General features: G+C 50.1%; 1 protein-coding gene across 1 annotated transcript; it reads right to left on the bottom strand.

The window, feature by feature from the left end:
* Nucleotides 1-418: 418 nt before the first annotated feature.
* Nucleotides 419-2,342, bottom strand: LOC119280605 (amidophosphoribosyltransferase, chloroplastic-like). The gene has a single exon (XM_037561409.1). It carries the CDS (start codon nt 2,253-2,255, stop codon nt 612-614), a length of 1,644 nt encoding a protein of 547 aa, XP_037417306.1. The 5' UTR covers nt 2,256-2,342; the 3' UTR covers nt 419-611.
* Between the last annotated feature and the right edge of the window lie 21,109 nt (nt 2,343-23,451).

Genomic DNA, 23,451 nt, shown 5'->3' with positions numbered 1-23,451 from the left:
TCAGAGCACGGCCAGTCCGAGAACATGGGCGCATAGCGATAACTGCAAGTACCGAAGCATATAAAAAACTTGACTGAACAAAATAGATTCATCCATCCTGAATTCTTGACTCTTGGGTTTTAGCACCGACTTTGCAGTTCAAAGTCGTAGCTGAATATTCAGAAAAGTTTAGATGAGTCGTAGCTGAATATTTAGATAAGTTTAGAAAAGTTTAGTTGTCGCTTTCGCGACCCGTTTCAGAAAAGTTTGCTGAAAGTGTTCCACGTGCTTGCTTGGCAATTTAGATAGATGCCTTTAACTGGGTGTTTCACAAGGTGGATTCAGTGTTGGCAAACTTTGGCCATCTTCGTCAGGCCTGCCCAGTCATGCTTTCCCGGGGGTTGGAGAGGTTTAATCGAACGTCAACCATTGCAGCAACTTAACTTCTGCACCAGGGATAGAATTCATGGCCAAATGATGTTGCAGGCATACAAAATTCGCAAGCATGCCCAGGTTTCAGTCGAGCAATGGAGGGGCTCCGGCTCCCTCATTGATGATCTAAGAAAATTCGCAAGCAGAATAACTAACGTTACAGCTGATGCAGAGGAGCTGGGCAGAGCAGAGCTCACCGGTCACTCCTCCTCCTCGAACTCGGCCGCCGGCTCGGGGAGCGTGGGCAGCACGGGGTACTTGCGCGAGAAGCATGCGTCGCAGTAGTCGCCGGCCTCCTCGCCGTAGATGCCGTGCAGCTTGTCCAGCGAGAGGAAGGCGAGGGAGTCGCTGCCGATCTCGCGGCGCACGCCCTCCAGGTCCATCCGGTTCGAGATGAGCTCCCCGTCGCTCGGCGTGTCGATGCCGTACAGGCACGACCCCACCACCGGCGGGCTGGCGATGCGCATGTGCACCTCGCGCGCGCCGGCGTCGCGGAGCAGCCGCACGATCTTGCTCGACGTGGTGCCGCGGACCAGGGAGTCGTCCACCACCACCACGCTCTTGCCGCGGATCACGCCGCGCACGGGCGCCAACTTGAGCTTCACGGCCAGGTCCCGGATCGCCTGCGTCGGCTGGATGAAGCTGCGCCCGCTGTAGTGCCACCGGATCAGGCCCTGCTGGAACTCCAGCCCCGACTCGCGCGAGAAGCCCAGCGCGGCGTAGAAGCCAGAGTCGGGAACAGGGATGACCACGTCGGCGCCCGGCGCCGGGGACTCCTCCGCGAGGGCGCGGCCGAAGGCGGTGCGGCGCTCGTGGACGTCGTGCGAGAAGACGACCGAGTTGGGGAGGGAGAAGTAGATGTGCTCGAAGACGCAGGCCCGGCGGGGCAGGCGCGGGACGAGGCAGGCCGAGGAGACGGACATGTCGCGGCGGTCGACCATGACCACCTCCCCCGGCTCCACCTCGCGCTCGTAGGCGGCGTCGATGAGGTCCAGCGCGCAGGTCTCGGACGCGAAGGCGACGGCGCCGTTGGGGAGGCGGCCGAGCACCAGCGGGCGGAACCCGTGCGGGTCGCGCACGGCGAACAGCTTGTCGGCCGTGAGGAAGAGCAGCGAGTAGGCCCCCGCGAGGCGCTCGCAGGCGTCGCAGATGCGCGCCAGCAGCGGTCGCGAGAGCGACGTGGAGATGAGGTGGAGGATGACCTCCGTGTCGGAGGTGGTGTTGAAGATGGAGCCGCGCGCCTCCAGCTTGCTCCGCAGCGCCTGGTAGTTGACGAGGTTGCCGTTGTGCGCCACGGCGACCTGACCGAACCTGTAGCCCGCCAGGAACGGCTGCACGTTCCGCAGGGACGCGGCGGCGCCGGCGGTGGAGTAGCGCACGTGCCCGATGGCGGCGGGGCCGGGGAGCGAGGCGAGCCTGGACGGGTCGCCGAACACGTCGGCGACGAGCCCCAGCCCGGTCACCGACTTGAGCTTGCCGTCGCCCCCGGCGGCGACGATCCCGGCGCCCTCCTCCCCGCGGTGCTGCAGTTTCTGCAGGCCCAGGTAGCAGAGCGAGGAGGCGTCCGGGTGGCCCACGACCCCCACCAGGCCGCACTCCTCGCGCGGGTGGTCGTCGGATTCGTCGTCCGCCCCGTAGGAGAACGGGGTCACGCGGTCCGGCAGGAGCGCCGCCCCGGCTGGCGGCGAAAGGCGGCGGCGCAGAGCGAGTGGGGACGGATTGGGGGCGTGCCTGAGCCGCTGCTGGTGGTGGTGGTGGCTGTGGCGCTTGGAGCCGGAGGTGGCGTGGCGGTGATGGAGGAGGCGCGACGTGGACGGGGCGGTGGCGGCGGCGACCATTCCCATTCTTGGGCGGCTGATGGGGGGAGGGGATTGCTGGCGGCGGCGGCGGCGGCGGCGGCGGCGGCTTTGGGGGGATGCCCCTCCGAGTGCGGGTAAGGGGCGGGATTTTAAAGGGGTTTGGTCGGCTCGTGTCCGCCGTAGGATGCGATGTACAACCTGATGATACGGTGATGGTAGCAGGCAGAGATACTGAGTGGTGGGGACTGAGGTGTCGAGTATCGAGCACTCGAGAGCGTTGGAGTTGGACCAGTGAAGCAATCGCGGGTCAAGTGGCGCCGTATGGTCCATTTTCTAATTCATCCACTTGAGGACCAAGTTTTTTTTTGCTTTGTTCTTTTTGAGAATAAATAAATATACCACTCTTTTATTCATCACAAAATATTGTTAAAGAGAGTTTTTCAGATGCAAACCGGAGTTACATTAGAGAACCCTTTCCTCCTCCACAAGAAACGTCTCCTTCCTCCTCCCGTCGGCGCCGCCGCAGATCCGCCCCGCCTCCGATGGCCTTTGGCCTATGGAGGTGCGGAGGATCTCGGCCCCCCGCCGGCGGGAGGGACCCCGTTCTTGTTTTTTGCTAGGTTGAACGTCTTGGTTGGGGCTGTTTGGCGGCGGCGATGTTCCTCCGTAGCAATAATGTCTCCCGCGTCCTATCTCCGTTCCGATGGTGCGAATAGCGTTGTCGGAGGATGTGTGGAGGTGTGTCTCCGTCGGATCTCATGGGATTCGGTCGGTGCTGGTCTTCGGTGGATCTCTTTGGATCCAGTTTTTGTTTGTCTTCGTTCGTGTGGTTCCAGGTTTGATCTTTCCAATCTATAACTCTCTTCATCGGCGATGGTTGCTGCTCCGATGTGTTGGTCCTTTGGGGCCTTAGCACGACGACTTCCCGACTGTCTACTACAACAAGGTTTGCCCGGCTCCGGTGATGGAGGGGTGATGACGGCGGCGCGCCTTCGGCTCGCTCCAGTGCTTGTAGTCGTCGCTAGGTGATCCATAGACCTAGTTGTAATTTTTATTACCTCTTGTATTCTCTGTACTGTCATGATTGATGAATAGATTGAAAATTTCTCTCGCAAAAAAAAAACCGGAGTTACATTGCACAAAGTAGAATCACCGGAAGAAAAACACAAATGCATATATGAACCGCCCACATTCAACAAATGGCTAACAATGACTAAAGAACAAGACGGAAAATTGCCCCGCCAAAATCCTGATGCTGGTGACTACTACGGTCTATTGTTTGATAGAGAACTCTCTGGACAACCGAAAGACTGTCTGAAGTGAAGAAGATGACCTTATGAAAACCTTCTGGACGAGTGAGAGCAACGACGTGTCGAAGCGCTAGTGCCTCAGCTAGTTCTAGCATGCTAACCTCCTCAATGCGCTCGTGACATGCCAACAAGCACAATCGATGTGGTTTCAGATCACCACGCCCACTCCCATCCGTCGTGAATTCTGAAATGGTGCATTATCAACATTTACGAACATTGTGTCTGTTGACAACGGAACCCATCGAGACACCAAAAGGTTTGGGTGGACATGCATATGAGGTTCGACGGTTTTAAAAGCAGTTCTGCACAATCAACTCCACATAAGCAATACTTTTTTCGGCCACACGATGAGGATGTAGGACCGCACCATTGTTCCTGACATCATTCCTCGCCTCCCAAATGTGCCAAATAGTAACCACCAAAGCAGTTGCTTTAACGGGGTGTAGATCTCTGAATAATATCAAAGACCCATTGCTTGATGTTTTAAAAAAAATTCTTGCGACACAAATGGACATGACACCTCTGTTTTCTCCGGCCTCGCCATGCTCATGTGAGGCTGGTTCGCTGTTAGCGTCCTCGTGATCAGAAAACCATAGTCGATCGGTTATCTCAATGCTGCAGTCTGAGATGTTTTATGAAGGAAACAATCCTATGGCGCATGGTCAATGTGGCAGTTGTCATAGACCATGGCAACGAAGTGTATGTCCTTGTGGAGGTGTTGATGGAGCTCCTGATGATATGCATCCCCCGAGTTCCATAGTCTGAACCGAAAGAGGCTGTTAGGCCAGACGGTGAGGTCGCTGAGATCGGGGGCTTGTCCCGTGTCTCACGCTGAATAGGTGTTAGGCACAGTCGAAGATTGCCATGAGCGTTGGTGGTGAAGGCGACGATGTCGACATAGATTGTGCATATAGGGTGTGCCGGTGGGTTGATGTCGACCCGACCCGCCCTATCAGCAGTAAACGTGAGGGAGCTGAAAATTAGGCTCTCTCCCGGTGGAAGGCCGCCAGAAGTAGAAGAAGATTCGATCCAAGATCGATCTCCAGCCAGCGCCGCTCGTGCCTGGTGCACCAACTGACGGTGTAAAATACCGTTAGATCCCTAAGTAGGGGTCCAAGCGCAGCTGGAAGTCTTATATCGGAGGTCACACAAAGGGTTTATCTAGGTTCCGGCCTTCGAAGAGTAATACCCTAGATCCTGCTTGCTTTCTTTATCATGGTGGAGGGATACCTCGTGCCAGTGGGTTACAAATGGTGTATGAGATTGCTACTGAGGAGTTTGTCTGTCTAATAATAGATACCCCGGGGGGTTGTCCGACCTCCCTTTATATAGACAAGGAGGTCTAGGGTTTGCATGATAGTAGATGCAATCTGGGGCGTCGCCATTGTAACACCCACGATGCGGCAATATCTCCCACGTGTCGGAGCACGACTTAGAGGCATAGCCGCATGGTAGGTTTGTCGCAAGAGGGGTAATCTTCACACAATCCCATGTATTGAATAGAAAGGGATAAAGAGTTGGCTTACAATCGCCACTTCAAACAATACATAAATATCATACGTCATCTAGAATACAATCAAGGTCCGACTATGGAACCAAAATAAAGAAAGACAACCCCAAATGCTAGATCCCCGATCGTCCCAACTGGGCTCCACTACTGATCAACTGGAAACGAAATAACACAACGAACACGATCTTCATCTAGCTCCCATTTGAGCTCGGTTGCGCCACCTGCACTGGTATCATCGGCACCTGCAACTGTTTTGAAGTATCTGTGAGTCACGAGGACTCAGCAATCTCACAGCCGCGAGATTAAGACTATTTAAGCTTATGAGTAGGAAAGGGTAGTGAGGTGGAGCTGCGGCAAGCACTAGCATATATGGTGGCTAACATACGCAAATAGGAGCGAGAAGAGAAGCAATGCACCGGTCGTGAACTAGGAGTGATCAAGAAGTGATCCTGAAACTACTTACGTTCAAACATAACTCCAAAACCGTGTTCACTTCCCGGACTCCGCCGGAAATAGACCATCACGGCTACACACGCGGTTGATGCATTATAATTAAGTTAAGTGCCAAGTTCTCTACAACCGGATATTAACAAATTCCCATCTGCCACATAACCGCGGGCATGGCTTTTGAAAGTTTAAACCCTGCAGGGGTGTCCCAACTTAGCCCATCACAAGCTCTCACGGTCAACGAAGGATATTCCTTCTCCCAGGAAGACCCGATCAGATTTGGAATCCCGGTTACAAGACATTTCGACAATGGTAAAACAAGACCAGCAAGACCACCCGATGCACCGACATCCCGATAGGAGCTGCACATATCTCGTTCTCAGGTCAACATCGGATAAGCTAAGCGTACAGGTACCAACATAACCCAAGTTGCCAAGGGACGGTCCCGCACGGTGCTCTGGTTCGGACCAACACTTAGACAAGCAGTAGCCCGGGGGGTTTAAAATAAGATGACCCTCGGGAGAGCGACTCCCAAGGGAAAAGTAGGTGGTGGTGAGGCAAATGGTAAAACCAAGGTTGGGCCTTGCTGGAGGAGTTTTATTCAAAGCGAACTGTCAAGGGGTCTCCATAACACCCAACCGTGTAAGGAACGCAAAATCAAGGAACATAACACCGGTATGACGGAAACTAGGGCGGCAAGAGTGGAACAAAACACCAGGCATAAGGCCGAGCCTTCCACCCTTTACCAAGTATATAGATGCATTAATTAAAATAAGAGATATTGTGATATCCCAACATAACCATACAACATGGAACAAACTTAATCTTCACCTGCAACTAGCAACGCTATAAGAGGGGCTAAGCAAAGCGATAACATAACCAAACAACGGTTTGCTAGGAAAGGTGGATTAGAGGCTTGACATGGCAAAATGGGAGGCATGATATAGCAAGTGTGTTACGGCATATCTCTCTCAAGGTAGTTTTGGTGATTGATGACAACATGTTTGCGGACTAATCTTGTGCTTTGAATAATTCACAGATTCTCCCCTGGCACGAGACACCTTCTTCCCCTCGGAGTGTATTTCAAGACGGTGTAGCTCTTTCGTTTCTTTCTCGGTGGACTAGTTGCGTAGAGGGCACCGTACTATCAAGAGGGGGTCCGCTGGGGTTTTGCATGGGTGGAATCATCACGTACACATCAGCTTCTCACCCTCCGAGCATTTCCTGTCCATTGAAGAGATCTCTCCTCTCTTCCTTGTCCTGTCTGGGTCTAAGCGGTAGTACCGCGCACCCAGCGGTAGTACCGCTGAGGAGCCAAGCGGCAGTACCGCTCCACAGCGGTAGTACCGCCGTGGCTCCACAGCAGTAGTACCGCTGGGGGCCTGGCACCTCCGCCTTGTCCTCAGCATCTTTGAGAGATTCCTTCTATCTCTCTCGCGCGCCCCAGCGGTAGTACCACACTGCCTGCGGTACTACGGCCGAAGGGTCACAAGCGGTAGTACCGCTCCACAGCGGTACTACCGCCCTTGACCCCACTACCGTAGTACCGTTGGGCAGTCTGGCTCCTACCGCCTCGATTCGAGAGGTCTTTTTCTCGTGTCGGGTTTTGCGGCACTAGTCACGGTTGTAGTGGCGGTAGTACCGTTCCAGGAGCGGTAGTACCGCCCTACCACCGCGGTAGTACCGCATTTGGGTCCATTCCCTACTAGTCTCCTCAGCGCGGCAGTACCGCTGGCTGGCGCGGCAGTACCGTTGTCCTGGCGGTAGTACCGCCCCCTCTCAGCGGTAGTACCGCCCTGTGCGGGGCTGGTTGGTGGGGGGCAACGGGATTGTTGCCCCCACTATAAAAGGGAGTCCCCTTCTTCCTTCTCACCTACCTCTTCCTCCCCCAAGCTCCATTTATTGCTCAAGCTCCATTAAATACTCCAAGCTCCATTTACGCCCGATCTATCTCTCTAGCCAATCAAACTTGTTGTTTGGCTCGGGAGTGGTTGAGAAGGCCCTAATCTACACTTCCACCAAGGGATTTTCGATTCCCCCACTCATCCCTAGCGGATCTTGTTACTCTTGGGTGTTTGGACACCGTAGACGGTTGAGGTCACCTCGGAGCCATATTCCATTGTGGTGAAGCTTCGTGGTCTTGTTGGGAGCCTCCGATTAAGTTGTGGAGATTGCCCCAACCTTGTTTGTAAAGGTTCGGTCGCCGCCTTCAAGGGCACCAATAGTGGAATCACGGCATCTCGCATTGTGTGAGGGCGTGAGGAGAATACGGTGGCCCTAGTGGCTTCTTGGGGAGCATTGTGCCTCCACACCGCTCCAACGGAGACGTACTTCCCCTCAAAAGGAAGGAACTTCGGTAACACATCCTCGTCTTCACCGGATCCACTCTTGGTTATCTCTTACCTTTACTTGTGCAAGCTCTTTAGTGTTTCTTCCCTTGCTTGCTTGTATGCTTGTTGTCATTGCATCATATAGGTTGCTCACCTAGTTGCACATCTAGACAACCTACTTTGATGCAAAGTTTAATTTGGTAAAGAAAAGCTAAAAATTGGTAGTTGCCTATTCACCCCCCCTAGTCAACCATATCGATCCTTTCAATTGGTATCAGAGCTTCGTCTCTTTATTAAGGACTTTACCGTCCAAAGAGTATGGTTGATACCGTAGACGGTGTGGAGGAACACTCCGGTGTGAATCCGATCTCGTCTACGGGAGATGGGGGAACTTCGGTCTCTCGTGAGGAGTTCAATGTGGCCTTGGAGACATTGAAAACCTCCATGATGACCGAAGTTGAAAGCTTGTTTACTAAATTTCTTGAGGGGCTTAAACTATCCACCGCACCGTTGAAAGTGGGTGATCCCGCCAACAAGGTGACGAATGCTATCTCCGACAAGGGGGAAGCTAGTATTGAAAAGGCTCCTTCTTCTAGTGGCAAGAATGGCACCGGCATCTTTGCCCATGTGGAACCACCACTTGTTTATGGTGGACCGGTTCCTTCCACTCATTTGAATCATGCTGGTCCTCCCCCTAAGATTGTGAAAAATGAGGATTTTGATTCTTGGGTTTACCGCTTTAAACGTCATTTAAATCATGTGAACACTAACCTTTGGAGAATCATTGAAGAAGGTTTCTATCCACATGATCCAAGCAACTTCACTCCTCAAGAAGCCGCGGACAATCAATTCAATGAGAATGCTCTCTTCATCATTCAAGATGCAATTCCACCCGAAGACCTAACTCATCTTCGTCCCTTCGCCTTGGCTAAAGATGCATGGCATTGTGTCGTGTCTCTCTACCGGGGAAGCACAAGCATTCAACGCTCCAACTACGAAGTGGTACAAGATGAGGCCGATGAGTTTGCAATGAAGGAAGATGAAGAACCTCGTGAGCTTTATTGGAGAGTAACCAAACTCGCGGTCTCACTACGAGATCACGGGAGCAAGGACACGGATGACAATTGGATCAAGCGCAAATTCCTCAAGGCAATGATGCCCTACCACAAGGCCATGTCCTCCGTCATTCGTCAAAGACCGGACTTCCACACTTTGACCTCAAGCGAAGTATTGGATGAGTTTGTGGCCATGAACATTTTGGACAAGACCACCGACAATGCGGTGCTCCATTCTCAACGGGCAAAGAAGCCTAACCTTGCATTGAAGGCCAAGCTCACGGTGGAAGAAGAAGAAGAGGAAGAAGAGGAGAGCAACCCCGAAGATACGAAGTATGCGTATCATGAACACATGGCACTTGCTTCAAGGCAATTTTGGAGCAAGAAAAACTCGAGGCCCAACTTTAGAAAAAACAACTCGAGTGGCACAAGGGGCAAGCAACGTGTAAGGACGTGCTACAATTGCAACAACGTGAGTCATTTCGTTGCGGAATGCCCGTATGAGAAGAGGGAAGATAATGGTGGCAAACTCATCCGAAAGGACAAGGCCAAGTCGTTCCCCAACAAGAACAACTTCACCAAGAAGACTCCTCCCAAGGCTTTGGTTGTGCAAGAAGAGTACAATGGGGATGATGAAGATGATGAAGATGATGAGTCAGTTGCCATGGCCTCCGTTGCCATTGCAACAACGTCACGGGTGTCTCTCTTCGACTCACCCAACGAGAGCATCACCGCCAAGTGCCTCATGGCTAAAGCCACCAACAAGGTAACCTCCAACATCAAAACTACCATCATTAATCATCCTTCCCAAATGGATAGCATTAATGAACCTGAGGGAGCTAATGTGGAGGCTAACGAGTTTGAGGCCTTTATGGGCAAACTCAAGGGAAAATCCAAGAAGCACTTTGTTGCTCTCTTGGAACAACTTGGTGAGGCCAATGACATGATCGAGGCCCACGAAGACACCATCTCTAAGATGGAAGGGCATAGTCGTGACTATGCCGATGAGATTTCAGATCTTTCCAATGCTCTTGAGGAAGAGCTTGGTATTCGTTTGTCTCTTGAGGAGTCACACAACATTGATCATGCTAAGTTAAAGAAAGATTATGATCATGCCCTCATTGTTTCGCGTGTGCTAAATTCTGAGAAGGACAAACTCGGGGTTGATCTTGCTAGACTCAAAGAGGAGTTTGATATACTTGACAAGGCCCACAAGGCCTTGAAGGGTATTCACGCTAGTCTCAAGGAGTCTCATGATCAACTCCAAGTGAAGCTAACTAAGGAGAAACCAACTTTTTCTCATATGGTTTTAATTGATAATGCAAATGCTACTAACCCGTGTTGTGAGCATATACATCTTGTTGAGGAAAATGCTAAGCTGAAGGAGCAACTTGAGAGAGGTCTTGCGACTTGCATACAAGGCAAGAAGAACCTCAATGATCTCTTGATCAACCAAAAGGGAGGTGTGGCCAAGGAAGGGGTTGGGTACGTGCCCGACTCCAAGAACAAGAAGAAGAATGACAAGACCAAACGACCTCCTCCCCTCATGCAAACCTTTGTGAGGGAGGGAGAGAGTGCCCCCGAGGAGAAGAAGAAGAACAATGTCAAGAAGGGCAATGTCACCCCTCCCAACAAAGCCAGCGATTTTAATCCTTCTTATGTGTTATGCCGTGCTAGTGATGGGCATGTTTATGCCAAATTTGTTGGTTCTCTTCATGAGTACATTGAATGGTCTATTTGGGTTCCTAAGACCCTTGTTACTAACATCAAAGGACCCATTACAAAATGGGTACCTAAAACCAAGCATTGATCTCTTGTAGGTGTTTGCTTCTGGTGGTGGATCATGGTTGCTCGATAGCGGAGCTACAAATCATATGACTGGAAGCAAGGACTTGGTGGTGGACGTGCACAAAGTTCCATCTATGCCCACCAATGTCGAGTGGGGTGACGCCTCATCCTCTAAGGTATTGGGACTTGGCAAGGTGGTCATCTCTCATGATCTCACGATCGAGAAGGTCATGCTTGTTGAGTCCCTTGCATACAATTTACTTTCCGTTCGTCAACTTGCAATCATGGGCTTTGCCACTTTCTTTGATATCAATACCGCCCTCTTGTGGAGCAAGACTCTTAAAGTAGCTTTTGTTGGGCATGTCGAGAACGGTCTATATGTGATTAACTTTTCGGAGCGACCCACTAAGACCGCGACATGCCTAATGGCTAAAGTTGATGTGGGATGGCTTTGGCATCGCTGTTTAGCCCATGTCAATATGAGATCTTTGCAAAGTCTCCTCAAGGGGGACCATGTCCGTGGACTAACGAATGTTAGTTTTGTTAAAGATCGTGCTTGCAGTGCCTGTATCGAAGGAAAGCTACATGAGAAGGCTCATCCTCCCACAACTATCATTTATTCAAAGAGGCCCTTGGAGCTCCTTCACATGGATCTTTTTGGGCCCCCATCCTACAATAGTCTTGGAGGTAGGAAGTATTGCTTGGTGATTGTGGATGACTACTCAAGGTACACGTGGGTGTATTTCTTCAAGAGGAAGAGCGAGACCTAACAAACCATCATCGACTTTGCAAATGAAGCACAATGTCAACACAATGCAAAGATCTTGACAATAAGAAGTGACAACGGCACCGAGTTCAAGAACTACACCTTGGATGAATTTCTTAGTGATGAGGGAATCAAGCATCAATATTCCGCACCATACACCCCTCAACAAAATGGTGTTGCGGAGAGGAAGAACTAGACGTTGATGGATGCGGCAAGGACCATGATGGAGGAGTTCAAGTCTCCGTACAACTTTTGGGCCGAAGCCATCAACACCGTGTGTCATGCATCCAATCGGCTCTACCTCCGCAAGGGCTTGAACAAGACTCCATATGAGATACTCACCGGTAACAAGCCCAACCTCAAGTACTTCCGGGCATTTGGGTGTAAGTGTTTCATTCTCAAGAAAGGTGTTCGGTTGTCTAAATTTGAGGCTAGAGCTTATGAGGGCATATTTGTTGGTTATGCTACAAACTCTCATGCTTACTGTGTCCTCAATGAATCCACGGGACTTATTGAGGAGATGTGTAACGTGGAGTTTGATGAGAATAACGGCTCCCAAGTGGAGCAAAGTGGCACTTGTGATGTAGGTGATGAAATTCCTCCTCAAGCCATAAGAAGAATGGGGGTTGGTTTCATCCTACCCATTGAGGAACCCCTTATGGCCGAAGGAGAAGGACAATGCTCCACTCAAGTGGAGCCATCACAAACCCAAGGCCCACACGCTTCCGAAGAACAAAGTGAAGGCCCTCAACCTCATGAACAAGACCAAGGGCAAGATCATACTCAATACGGTGTTGACACACCAAGTGATGCCCAAGGTCAAGTTCTCTCCCCCGAGCAAGTTCAAGATCAAGAACAAGTTCATGACGGTGCTCAAGATGATCAAGTAACTGCTCCTCAACTCACCACCAAGGAGGAATTAGAGCGTCGTGCCGCCAAGGTTGCTTCCAAGCTCTCCACCAAGGATCATCTCATGACGAATGTGCTTGGAAGCTTAATAAAGGGGGTAAGCACTCGTAGACAATTAGCAAATTATTGTGAGCATCACGCGTTTGTCTCTTGTGTGGAACCCCACAAGGTCTATGAGGTGCTAGAAGATCCGGATTGTCTCAATGCCATGCATGAAGAACTCAACAACTTTGAGCGCAACAAAGTGTGGAGATTGGTGCCAAGGCCAACGGGGAACCACAATGTCATTGGAACCAAGTGGATATTCAAGAACAAGCATGGGATTATCATTCGCAACAAGGCTCGTTTGGTAGCACAAGGCTACTCCCAAGTCGAGGGTATCGACTACGGTGAAACCTTTGCACCCGTTGCTCGTCTTGAATCCATTCGCATGTTGATTGCATATGCTTCTCATCATAACTTTAAGTTACAACAAATGGATGTGAAGAGTGCTTTTCTTAATGGTCCCATTAATGAGTTGGTTTACGTCAAGCAACCCCCCGGGTTCGAGGATCCCTACTTTCCCGATCATGTGTATCAACTCGGTAAGGCACTCTATGGCCTTAAACAAGCCCCACGTGTGTGGTATGACCACCTTACCTAGTTGTTACAAGACCGTGGTTTTGAAGTTGGGCTAATTGACCCCACTCTTTTTACTAAGAAGGTCAAAGGGGAGTTGTTTGTGCCAATTATATGTTGATGATATTATGTTTGGTTCTCCTAACAAAGCTTTCAATGAGGAATTTGCCGCTTTCATGACCTCAAAGTTCGAGATGTCCTCCATGGGAGAGTTGAAGTTCTTTCTAGGGTTCGAAGTGAAGCAAAGAAGAGAAGGAACCTTCATCAATCAATCCAAATACACTCAAGACATGCTCAAGAGATTCAAACTAAGTGACGTCAAGCCGGCCTCCACTCCAATGCCCACCAAGTGCCAACTTGACTTAGATCCCAATGGTAAAGTGGTGGATCAAAAGGTATATCGTTCCATGATTAGATCCTTGCTTTACCTTTGTGCATCTAGACCAGACATCATGTTGAGTGTGAGAATTTGTGCACGGTTTCAAGCCGCACCTAAGGAAAGTCACTATGTGGCGGTCAAACGAATCTTTCGATATTTGGCTCATACCCCAAACTTTGGCTTATGGTACCCAAGAGGATCAAACTTCAAGCTTGTAGGGTACTCGGATTCCGATTGGGCGGGAGACAAAGTGGATAGGAAGTCCACTTCCGGAGGGTGCCAATTCCTTGGTTGCTCTTTGGTAAGTTGGTCTTCCAAAAAGCAAAGTTGTGTGTCTCTCTTGTCCACTGAGGCGGAGTATGTTGCCGCCGGTAGTTGTTGTGCACAACTTCTATGGATGAGGCAAACTTTAAAGGATTACGGTGTCACTTGTGACAAAGTGCCTCTTTGGTGTGACAATGAAAGTGCCATCAAGATTTCTCTCAACCCAGTGCAACACTTCAAGACGAAGCATATTGAGATTCGGTATCACTTCATCCGGGATCACATTAGGCGAGGAGAGATCAAGGTCAACTATGTCAACACTCATGACAACCTTGCAGATATTTTCACGAAGCCCTTGGATGAAGCAAGATTTCGCGAGTTAAGGCATGAGCTAAATATCATTAATTCGAGCAATGTGGCTTGAACCCGTGCACACCCTACGTCGCTCAATTTGTTGTCTAGTTTAGGTGTAGGCATGGACATAGGGGGAGTGTTGTTCTCTCAATGAACCCTCCCTCCCCCCATTATGCATAAATTGATCAAGTCTTTCACTTTAGCCATTGTTGATGGCACTTGTGCTTCAAAGATGAGTTTTGGTCATGGGCCCAAGGTGAAAATCTTCGCGGTGCTATACCTTTGACTCAAACATAGGTGGCCTCGGCCACCGCCCTCTTTTGAAGAGGTGTGTCTTGGTCGTTTGCTGGTGTGTTTTTTTGTTGTTTCTCTCTTGTTGTTTTTGTCGTTTCGTCGAGCTAAAGCCGTGTTGGTTTAGTTGCCGTGGCGTGCTGGGCGGTACTACCGCTGGTGGTGCACGGTACTACCGCTCGCAAGCGGTACTACCGCCCCCAGCATGGTACTACCGCTGGGGGACGAGAACAGGGGGTTAAGTCAGGGCAGGGGGGTTTCTTCTCCCCCATACCCATTCACTTCGCCCCTCTTTTCTCTTCCTCTCTCCAGCCTCCACTCGCCACGGGAGGGCTCCGGCGGATCTCCGTCTCCGGGGCGTCCCTCTCCATTTCCTTTGGTGGAGTCGATCCCCACCTCGTCCTCTTGCCATGGATGCCGGTATTGCCCCCGTTCCTTCTTTTGTTTTGTCTCTTTTTTAGTTCTTGTTTCCTAGGGGCAATGGTGGTTGCATCTCTAGATTTTTGGCTAAATCTAGGCTTGAGTTGGTTGGAGAAGGCAACTAGACTATCTCAATTAGAGTTTGGTAGGATTATTTTTGAATTTGGTAGGCCGGTAGTGCCGGATCTGACCATGGTAGTAGGAACCCGCTGTTTCACCGCCTCGTGCTATAAGAAACTGTTGTTTCTCCGCCTCAAGCAGTACTACCGCTCTCTTGGGAGCGGTACTTCCGCTTGACCTAGAGCGGTACTACTGCTCCCTTTGGAGCGGTACTACCGCTTGGGGCGGTACTACCGTGGGCAGGTCACGGTACTACCGCTGCATGCCAATTTCCACCATTTTCCTGCCTTACCTTGATCTTTTTGTTGACTTTGTTGGCTTATGCTCGTTCTTTCTGGTTGTTTTGCGTGTTCTTGTGTTTGGCTCCAGGTGATGACCTTTCCGAGCAGCAAGGTCGCCATATCAACCCCGGGCGTGCCACATCAAAACGCTACCGCACCTCAGAGCCAGCCGGTGGTTCCTCGAGCACCCAACTGCCTCCAGCAAGTGCATCTGCAAGTGTTCCTCCACCTCCTTAGCATTTGAAGCGAGCCGCCAACAAGCCAAAAGGGAAGACTGTGACAGAGATGACCAACAAGGAGTTTTGGGAGAAGCGTCGCCGCAACCCCTATACGGTGGACCAAGAACCCACTTTGGTCAACCGCCCGTTCTGGAACCGTTTTCAGTTTGCCATCTACTTTGATGTGATCAAGGCCAAGAAGAATCTTTTTGTTGATGTTCACTCCATTGACACTGATGCTATGTAGAAGGACCCAGAGTACTTTGGAGAAGCCCTTCAGATGTGCACTCAGTTGAACATTCTCAGGATCATGCAATTCAACAAGGATTTCGATGCGGATTTGGTGGCTCAATTCTATGCCACCGTCCATCTTGGGACGGATGTCGACAGGACTCTGACATGGATGACCAATGGCAAGCTGCTTTCCGTCAAGTGGCGGGCGTTCATGGAGTTACTTGATGTGGTGGATAACGGGCTTGAGACTCCTGTCGGTTTCCGTCCTCACCGCAATGCTACATCCACCCACAAGCAAGCCCTTTGGCCCTACTGCACTATGAAGGTTCACCCAGTAACTGAGAAGAAGACCTATGAGCTGTCTCCGTATCTGGACATTCTTCATCGCATATTCTGTGAGACTCTCTTCCCTCGGATCGGGAATCTGGATATGGTCCACTCTTACCTCGTGGACATGCTCCTTTTCTGTCAGGATGAGAAGGAAGCAAGCACTGGAGAGAGCCTGGATATCTCTCATGTCATGTGGTCTGAACTTCTATCTGCCGTGTCTGAGTGCAAGTGTCCTATCTATGGTCCATTCATCATGAGGCTCATTGAGAGGGCCTGGGCACAGACTTATCTCAGAGTGCTTCTAGAGACTGGAGACTTGGTTTCTCATGAGATCAAGCGTCTGAGGAAAAAGGACAACTGGACAGCGCCTCACACAGGGGGTCCATCTGCTACTGCTGCCACAGGGGGTCCGTCTGCTGCTGCTGCTGCCATGGGGACCAAGGGTGAGGCTGCTACTGATCCTCATGAGGAGAACTTTGGCCCCTCTAGTGCAGAACCGTCATGGGCACAGAAGCTTAAGCGCAAGATGAAGAAGCTTTTCTGCATGGAGTCTCATGGTCAGTACATGACTCATGTGGCGGAGAAGCATGCCAGGACGCGCCACAAGGAGCTCATGCGTCAGATGGGAGCAACAGTTGCCAGTGGGTCTGAGGATCAGATCACTGAAGAGGAGGACTGGATTCATCAGAATTGCCACTGGACCGACTCCGATGCCGAGCAGTTTTCGACCCACGATGAAGATGCAGAGATGTGATGTTCATGATCTTCCTCCTCCCATCACCTGGAGTCGTAGTGTCACTCTATGCCCTTTTTGGTGTCTCGCTGCCAAAGGGGGAGAGAGTGTAGGGATTTGCTTCTTGTGTCGTGCTTTGTGTCATCTTGTGGTTTCGTGTGTGTTCTCTCGGTGTCCTTCTTTGGTTTGGTTTGGTGTGAGACCTAAGTTCTAGACATATGGTGTGAGACATATGCTCCCTATCGCTACCTTATTACTTATGTCATTTCAGAGTACTGTAGGTTATTGTGAGATGCATGCTTGTCCTGTTTATTCACTTCTCTCATACTTCCTGTGCTTAGTATTGTTGGACTATAAAATATAGGGGGAGTGTTGATCCGAATGTGTGTGTCGTGCCATCTCTTGGTGCACACATTCTGGGGGAGCCCGTCTATATTTTGTAGTTCTTAGCTTTCTTCGTTTTATTTCTTTTCTTGCGCAAATCGCTTGTTGTCATCAATCCACCAAAAAGGGGGAGATTGTTACGGCATATCTCTCTCAAGGTAGTTTTGGTGATTGATGACAACATGTTTGCGGACTAATCTTGTGCTTTGAATAATTCACAGATTCTCCCCTGGCACGAGACGCCTTCTTCCCCTCGGAGTGTATTTCAAGACGATGTAGCTCTTTCATTTCTTTCTCGGTGGACTAGTTGCGTAGAGGGCACCGTACTATCAAGAGGGGGTCCGCTGGGGTTTTGCATGGGTGGAATCATCACGTACACATCAGCTTCTCACCCTCCGAGCATTTTCTGTCCATTGAAGAGATCTCTTCTCTCTTCCTTGTCCTGTCTGGGTCTAAGCGGTAGTACCGCACACCCAGCGGTAGTACCGCTGAGGAGCCAAGCGGCAGTACTGCTCGACAGCGGTAGTACCGTCGTGGCTCCACAACAGTAGTACCGCTGGGGGCCTGGCACCTCCGCCTTGTCCTCAGCATCTTGGAGAGATTCCTTCTCTCTCTCTCGCGCGCGCGCCCCAGCGGTAGTACCGCACTGCCTGCGGTACTACGGCCGAAGGGTCACAAGTGGTAGTACCGCTCCACAGCGGTACTACCGCCCTTGACCCCACTACTGTAGTACCGTTGGGCAGTCTGGCTCCTACCGCCTCGATTCGAGAGGTCTTTTTCTCGTGTCAGGTTTTGCGGCACTAGTCACAGTTGTAGTGGCGGTAGTACCGTTCCAGGAGCGGTAGTACCGCCCTACCACCGCGGTAGTACCGCATTTGGGTCCGTTCCCTACTAGTCTCCTCAGCGCGGCAGTACCGCTGGCTGGCGCGGCAGTACCGTTGTCCTGGCGGTAGTACCGCCCCCTCTCAGCGGTAGTACCGCCCTGTGGGGGGCTGGTTGGTGGGGGACAACGGGATTGTTGCCCCCACTATAAAAGGGAGTCCCCTTCTTCCTTCTCACCTACCTCTTCCTCCCCCAAGCTCCATTTATTGCTCAAGCTCCATTAAATACTCCAAGCTCCATTTTCACCCGATCTATCTCTCTAGCCAATCAAACTTGTTGTTTGGCTCGGGAGTGGTTGAGAAGGCCCCGATCTACACTTCCACCAAGGGATTTTTGATTCCCCCACTCATCCCTAGCGGATCTTGTTACTCTTGGGTGTTTGAGCACCCTAGACGGTTGAGGTCACCTTGGAGCCATATTCCATTGTGGTGAAGCTTCGTGGTCTTGTTGGGAGCCTCTGATTAAGTTGTGGAGATTGCCCCAACCTTGTTTGTAAAGGTTCGGTCGCCGCCTTCAAGGGCACCAATAGTGGAATCACGGCATCTCGCATTGTGTGATGGCGTGAGGAGAATACGGTGGCCCTAGTGGCTTCTTGGGGAGCATTGTGCCTCCACACCGCTCCAACGGAGACATACTTCCCCTCAAAAGGAAGGAACTTCGGTAACACATCCTCGTCTTCACCGAATCCACTCTTGGTTATCTTTTACCTTTACTTGTGCAAGCTCTTTAGTGTTTCTTCCCTTGCTTGCTTGTATGCTTGTTGTCATTGCATCATATAGGTTGCTCACCTAGTTGCACATCTAGACAACCTACTTTGATGCAAAGTTTAATTTGGTAAAGAAAAGCTAAAAATTGGTAGTTGCCTATTCACCCCCCCCCCCCTCTAGTCAACCATATCGATCCTTTCAAAGTGGTAGGTATCGCGACATAGCAATAGAACGAGCAACTAGCAAGCAAAGATAGAAGTGATTTCGAGGGTATGGTCATCTTGCCTGAGATCCCACAAGGAAGAAGAACGAGTCCATGAAGAAGACAAACGGACGTAGTCGAACGGATCCTCACAAACGCGATGTTATCAGAACTAACCCGAAGAAGCAACACCGGAAAGAAGCAAACAACATAGTAAACAACCACCATATAAGCATGGCATGATGCACAACCAAGTATGATGCATGTCCGGATTAATGAGGCATGGCATGGCAAAGTGCACAAGCCAAACTACAAATTAAGTGGAGCTCAATATGCAACGAGTTGCATATTGACGGAACACCACATGTCTTATTTAGTTCTCTCTCGTTTAGGTACCCAAAAATATTAAAAGTTGTTAAACATGGCAAGAGATGAAGCATAATAAACTACCTAACTCGGCAATTTTAAATGAGGCCGGAAACAACAAGCAACAAGTCCGAAAAACCTCATGTGCATATATTAGGTTTGGTACTGTTGTGCCCTAAATCATATTTTAGGGTTGTTAAACATGCAAGAAGAGTGCACCATGTTAAACTGGCATTTTTCTACCCCACTTACATAGCTCGCGAAGGTAATGAAATTATCCGAGCAGCTTGCAAATGGAGTCCTGAACTAGCCGCAGCTTGTGAAGTATGGAAGGCGATCAAATTCTTTTACTTTTTTTTATCATGTGGGAGTTAGAATTAATTCCTGTTTACTTACTTTTATCCATGTGGGGGGGGGAAGAGGCGTCTATATTCAGCTACAAAGTTTATTTTGTATACTGCTGGTGATCCGGGTTGTTTCCCTCTCGACGATGAAGCTTATCCCCCATCGTCTCACTGGCCGACCTTGACCTCTGTTATGTTTGGGTCATATCTAGTATTCAGAGTTTGCCTCGATTTGGTACCGCTCGCGCAGCCCGCACCGAAAAAGTGCTTTACCCCTAGATGTCCAGTCAACTACTGCGCCTCAACGCATTTCGGGGAGAACCAGCTAGCTCTGGGTTCGAGTGGCATCCCACTCAAAAAAAGAGGGCGCTCCAGAGGCAGAAATAGAACTCGCCAACAGAGCTCCAAAAATTGGGTATTAACCGAGACTTCAATTTCTTTATATTTGTTTGAAGTCATGATCTGAACAAGTCGCACATACACCCTAGCACATGTTCCTCGACGCTGAGGGCATCCTTTAAGCGCGGCCGTTTTTCGAGCCCCATAATAGGTTAGATCGTGCCAATATCAATTCTTTTTATTCCAAGGCGAAGATTGAATCACTTAGCCAACATCCAGAAGCTATTGGCACTTTGTTGAATCGAAATAAAGAATACCACTCTTTGATGATTTTGTCGGCATCCAACTGTTCTCGAATTGGTTTATTCAAGGCTTAAGAATAAGAAAGAAGAATCTTATGGAAATAGCATGGAATAAGGTTTGATCCTATTCATGGGGATTCCGTAAATATCCCATTTCAAAAATCGAAACAATCGGGACTTTTCGGAGATTGGATGCAGTTACTAATTCATGATCTGGCATGTACAGCCTTTTCCCGCTAGGATCGGAAATCCTGTATTTTCCATATCCATACGATCGAGTCCTTAGGTTTCCAAAATAGTGTAATGGAAAAAGAAGTGCTTCGAATCATTGCTATTTGACTCGGACCTATTCTGAAAAAGTCGAGGGCAAGTTACCTTATATTTATAACGCTTTGGTAGTCCAGAGTAGAGACACTGCCGATAAGCAAATTAATGTGACTTGTGAGGTACAACAATTATTAGGAAATAATCGTAAAGTTTATTAGATTTGGAGCTACGGTTAATTAGTTATGAATTAAATCATTTTAACATGGCATAGGAGCAAATTTAACCAAACAACATTTTAAACATGTCAAACATTCATGAAAGTTGCAAATTATTAATCTACACAAAATTCTAAGCATTTTTCATATATAATGTTTTTACATATGATGCACGGTTGTTGAGTTTTAATATGCATGGAGTATGAGGGTTTTTCTGCAAAACTGGAAATCCTGGAATAAAAGATTAAAAACGCAGCGCAGGAAAAAAAATACTATGGGCCGAAATTGGCAGGCCCAACTGCATAGGGGAAGGTGGGCGACTGCTCACCACTGGGCCAAGCCCAAGTCGGTGGAGAGGGGAGAGACCGGCAGGCTTCGGCTGGGCCTTGAGGCGCTGCAAGAGGAGGCCCACGCACGGTCAACGCGAGCGCTCGGGCAGCGCAGCTCGATGCAGAAAAGTACTCGCTCGTCTTCAGCACAGAGGAAGCAGGGGCGCGGCGGCTGGGAGCCAAACTCCGGCAAGCGGGGAAAAGGGGCGGCGAGACGAGGGACTTGGCGACGACGGCGGACTACAGGTGCGGCGGCCTGGAGCGGCACCGATCCAGTCATCACAGCGGGCGTTGGAGTGGCGGGGCTCGATCCAGAAGAGGCGCGCCCTCTGCTCGACAGGAAGTGACGCGGCAGCGAAAACTGGTAGCGGGCTTGACGCGAGAGGAACCGGGCAGCATGGCAGCGGCGCTCCTCGAGGAAGGGTCTTACGGCGAAGAACTCCGGTGAAGAAAGGGAACGGGGTGGCTGCGCCGTTGTGAGCGACGAACTTGGCGACAGGGACGACGTGGGGACGACCTGATCCGGGCGGCGACTCTGCGAGGGACTTGGCGCGGGCTTCGGCAGGGATGCAGGGTCGAAGATGAAGGCGTGAGCGAGCGAGGATCGAGCTCGTGCATCCATGACGTCCTGCGGGGCAAAGACGACATAGAGAAATTTGAGCGACAGAGAGAGAGAGAGAACTCGAGGAAGAGGGAAGGAAGCAGGGGCACAACCTTGGTTCGGGAGGAGCTCTTCTCCATGGATGGAGGAAGCGAGGAGGCACGAATCAAGGGAGATGGTCGGAGGCGGGAGAGGATCTGGATCAGGTGCGGCTTCGGTTGGTCTGATGCTGCAAACAAGGGAAGGAGAGAGGCTGGCTGCGGGCTTGGATCCCGAGGTGGATTTGGTGGAGTGGCGGCGGCTGCGGGATGGAATGGAATAGATGGATTGGACAGGTAGGGGCTAGGGTTTAGACTGTTATAAATAGCACGTGGGTTTTTGGTTAGGGGCTAAATAGGACCCTCCGATCTTAATCGGATGGTCCCGAATAAATAGGCTAGAGAGTCCAAATGAGAAACCGGTGATGTTTTCTAGATGTTTGGGGATGATCCGGACCCTTTGGTAACGACAGAGCGGGTCGGGTTCGAGACAACTTTCGGACGCGCGCGCGAGGAGGGCCGCGGGATGACGAGAGAGGTTAGATTGGACCTGGCGGTAGGTAGTGGACTGTGCAGAAAGCCTTGGACTGAGACAAGAGAAGAGAGAGAGAGGCCCGGCGACTGTTTCCAGAGACCGAAAACGTCCGACGATAGACCGGTGCTACCTCTTGAGCACTGCGTTGGTTTTCCCTTGAAGAGGAAAGGGTGATGCAGCAAAGTAGCGTAAGTATTTCCCTCGGTTTTTGAGAACCAAGGTATCAATCCAGTAGGAGGCTACGCGCGAGTCCCTCGCACCTGCACAAAAAAAATAAATCCTCGCAACCAACGCGATAAGGGGTTGTCAATCCCTACACAGCCACTTACGAAGTGCGATCTGATAGATATGATAAGGTAATATTTTTGGTATTTTTATGATAAAGATGCAAAGCAAAGTAAAAGCAAAGTAAAAAAGCAAAGGAAATAACTAACTATTGGAAGATTAATATGATGAAGATAGACCCGGGGGCCATAGGTTTCACTAGTGGCTTATCTCAAGAGCATAAGTATTTTACGGTGGGTGAACGAATTACTATTGAGAAATTGACAGAATTGAGCATAGTTATGAGAATATCTAGGTATGATCATGTATACAAGCATCACGTCCGAGACAAGTAGACCGGCTCCTGCCTGCATCTACTACTATTACTCCACTGATCGACCGCTATCCAGCATGCATCTAGAGTATTAAGTTCATGAAAAACATAGTAACGCCTTAAGCAAGATGACATGATGTAGAGGGATAAACTCATGCAATATGATGAAAACCCCATCTTGTTATCCTCGATGGCAACAATACAATACGTGCCTTGATGCCCCTACTGTCACTGGGAAAGGACACCGCAAGATTGAACCCAAAGCTAAGCACTTCTCCCATTGCAAGAAAGATCAATCTAGTAGGCCAAAACAAACTGATAATTCGAAGCGACTTGCAAAGATAACCAATCATACATAAAAGAATTCAGAGAATATTCAAATATTGTTCATAGATAGACTTGATCATAAACCCACAATTCATCGGTCTCAACAAACACACCGCAAAAAGAAGATTACATCGAATAGATCTCCACAAGAGAGGGGGAGAACATTGTATTGAGATCCAAAAAGAGAGAAGAAGCCATCTAGCTAATAACTATGGACCCGTAGGTCTGAGGTAAACTACTCACACTTCATCGGAGAGGCTATGGTGATGATGTAGAAGCCCTCCATGATGGATACCCCCTCCCGCGGAGCTCCGGAACATGCCCCAAGATGGGATCTCGTGGATACAGAAAGTTACGGCGGTGGAATTAGGGTTTTGGCTCCGTATCTGATCGTTTGGGGGTACGTAGGTATATATAGGAGGAAGGAGTACGTCGGTGGAGCAACAGG

This window comes from Triticum dicoccoides, chromosome 1A, assembly GCF_002162155.2.
Source record: "Triticum dicoccoides isolate Atlit2015 ecotype Zavitan chromosome 1A, WEW_v2.0, whole genome shotgun sequence".
NCBI lineage: Eukaryota > Viridiplantae > Streptophyta > Magnoliopsida > Poales > Poaceae > Triticum > Triticum dicoccoides.
This window is presented reverse-complemented; position numbering and strand designations above follow the sequence as displayed.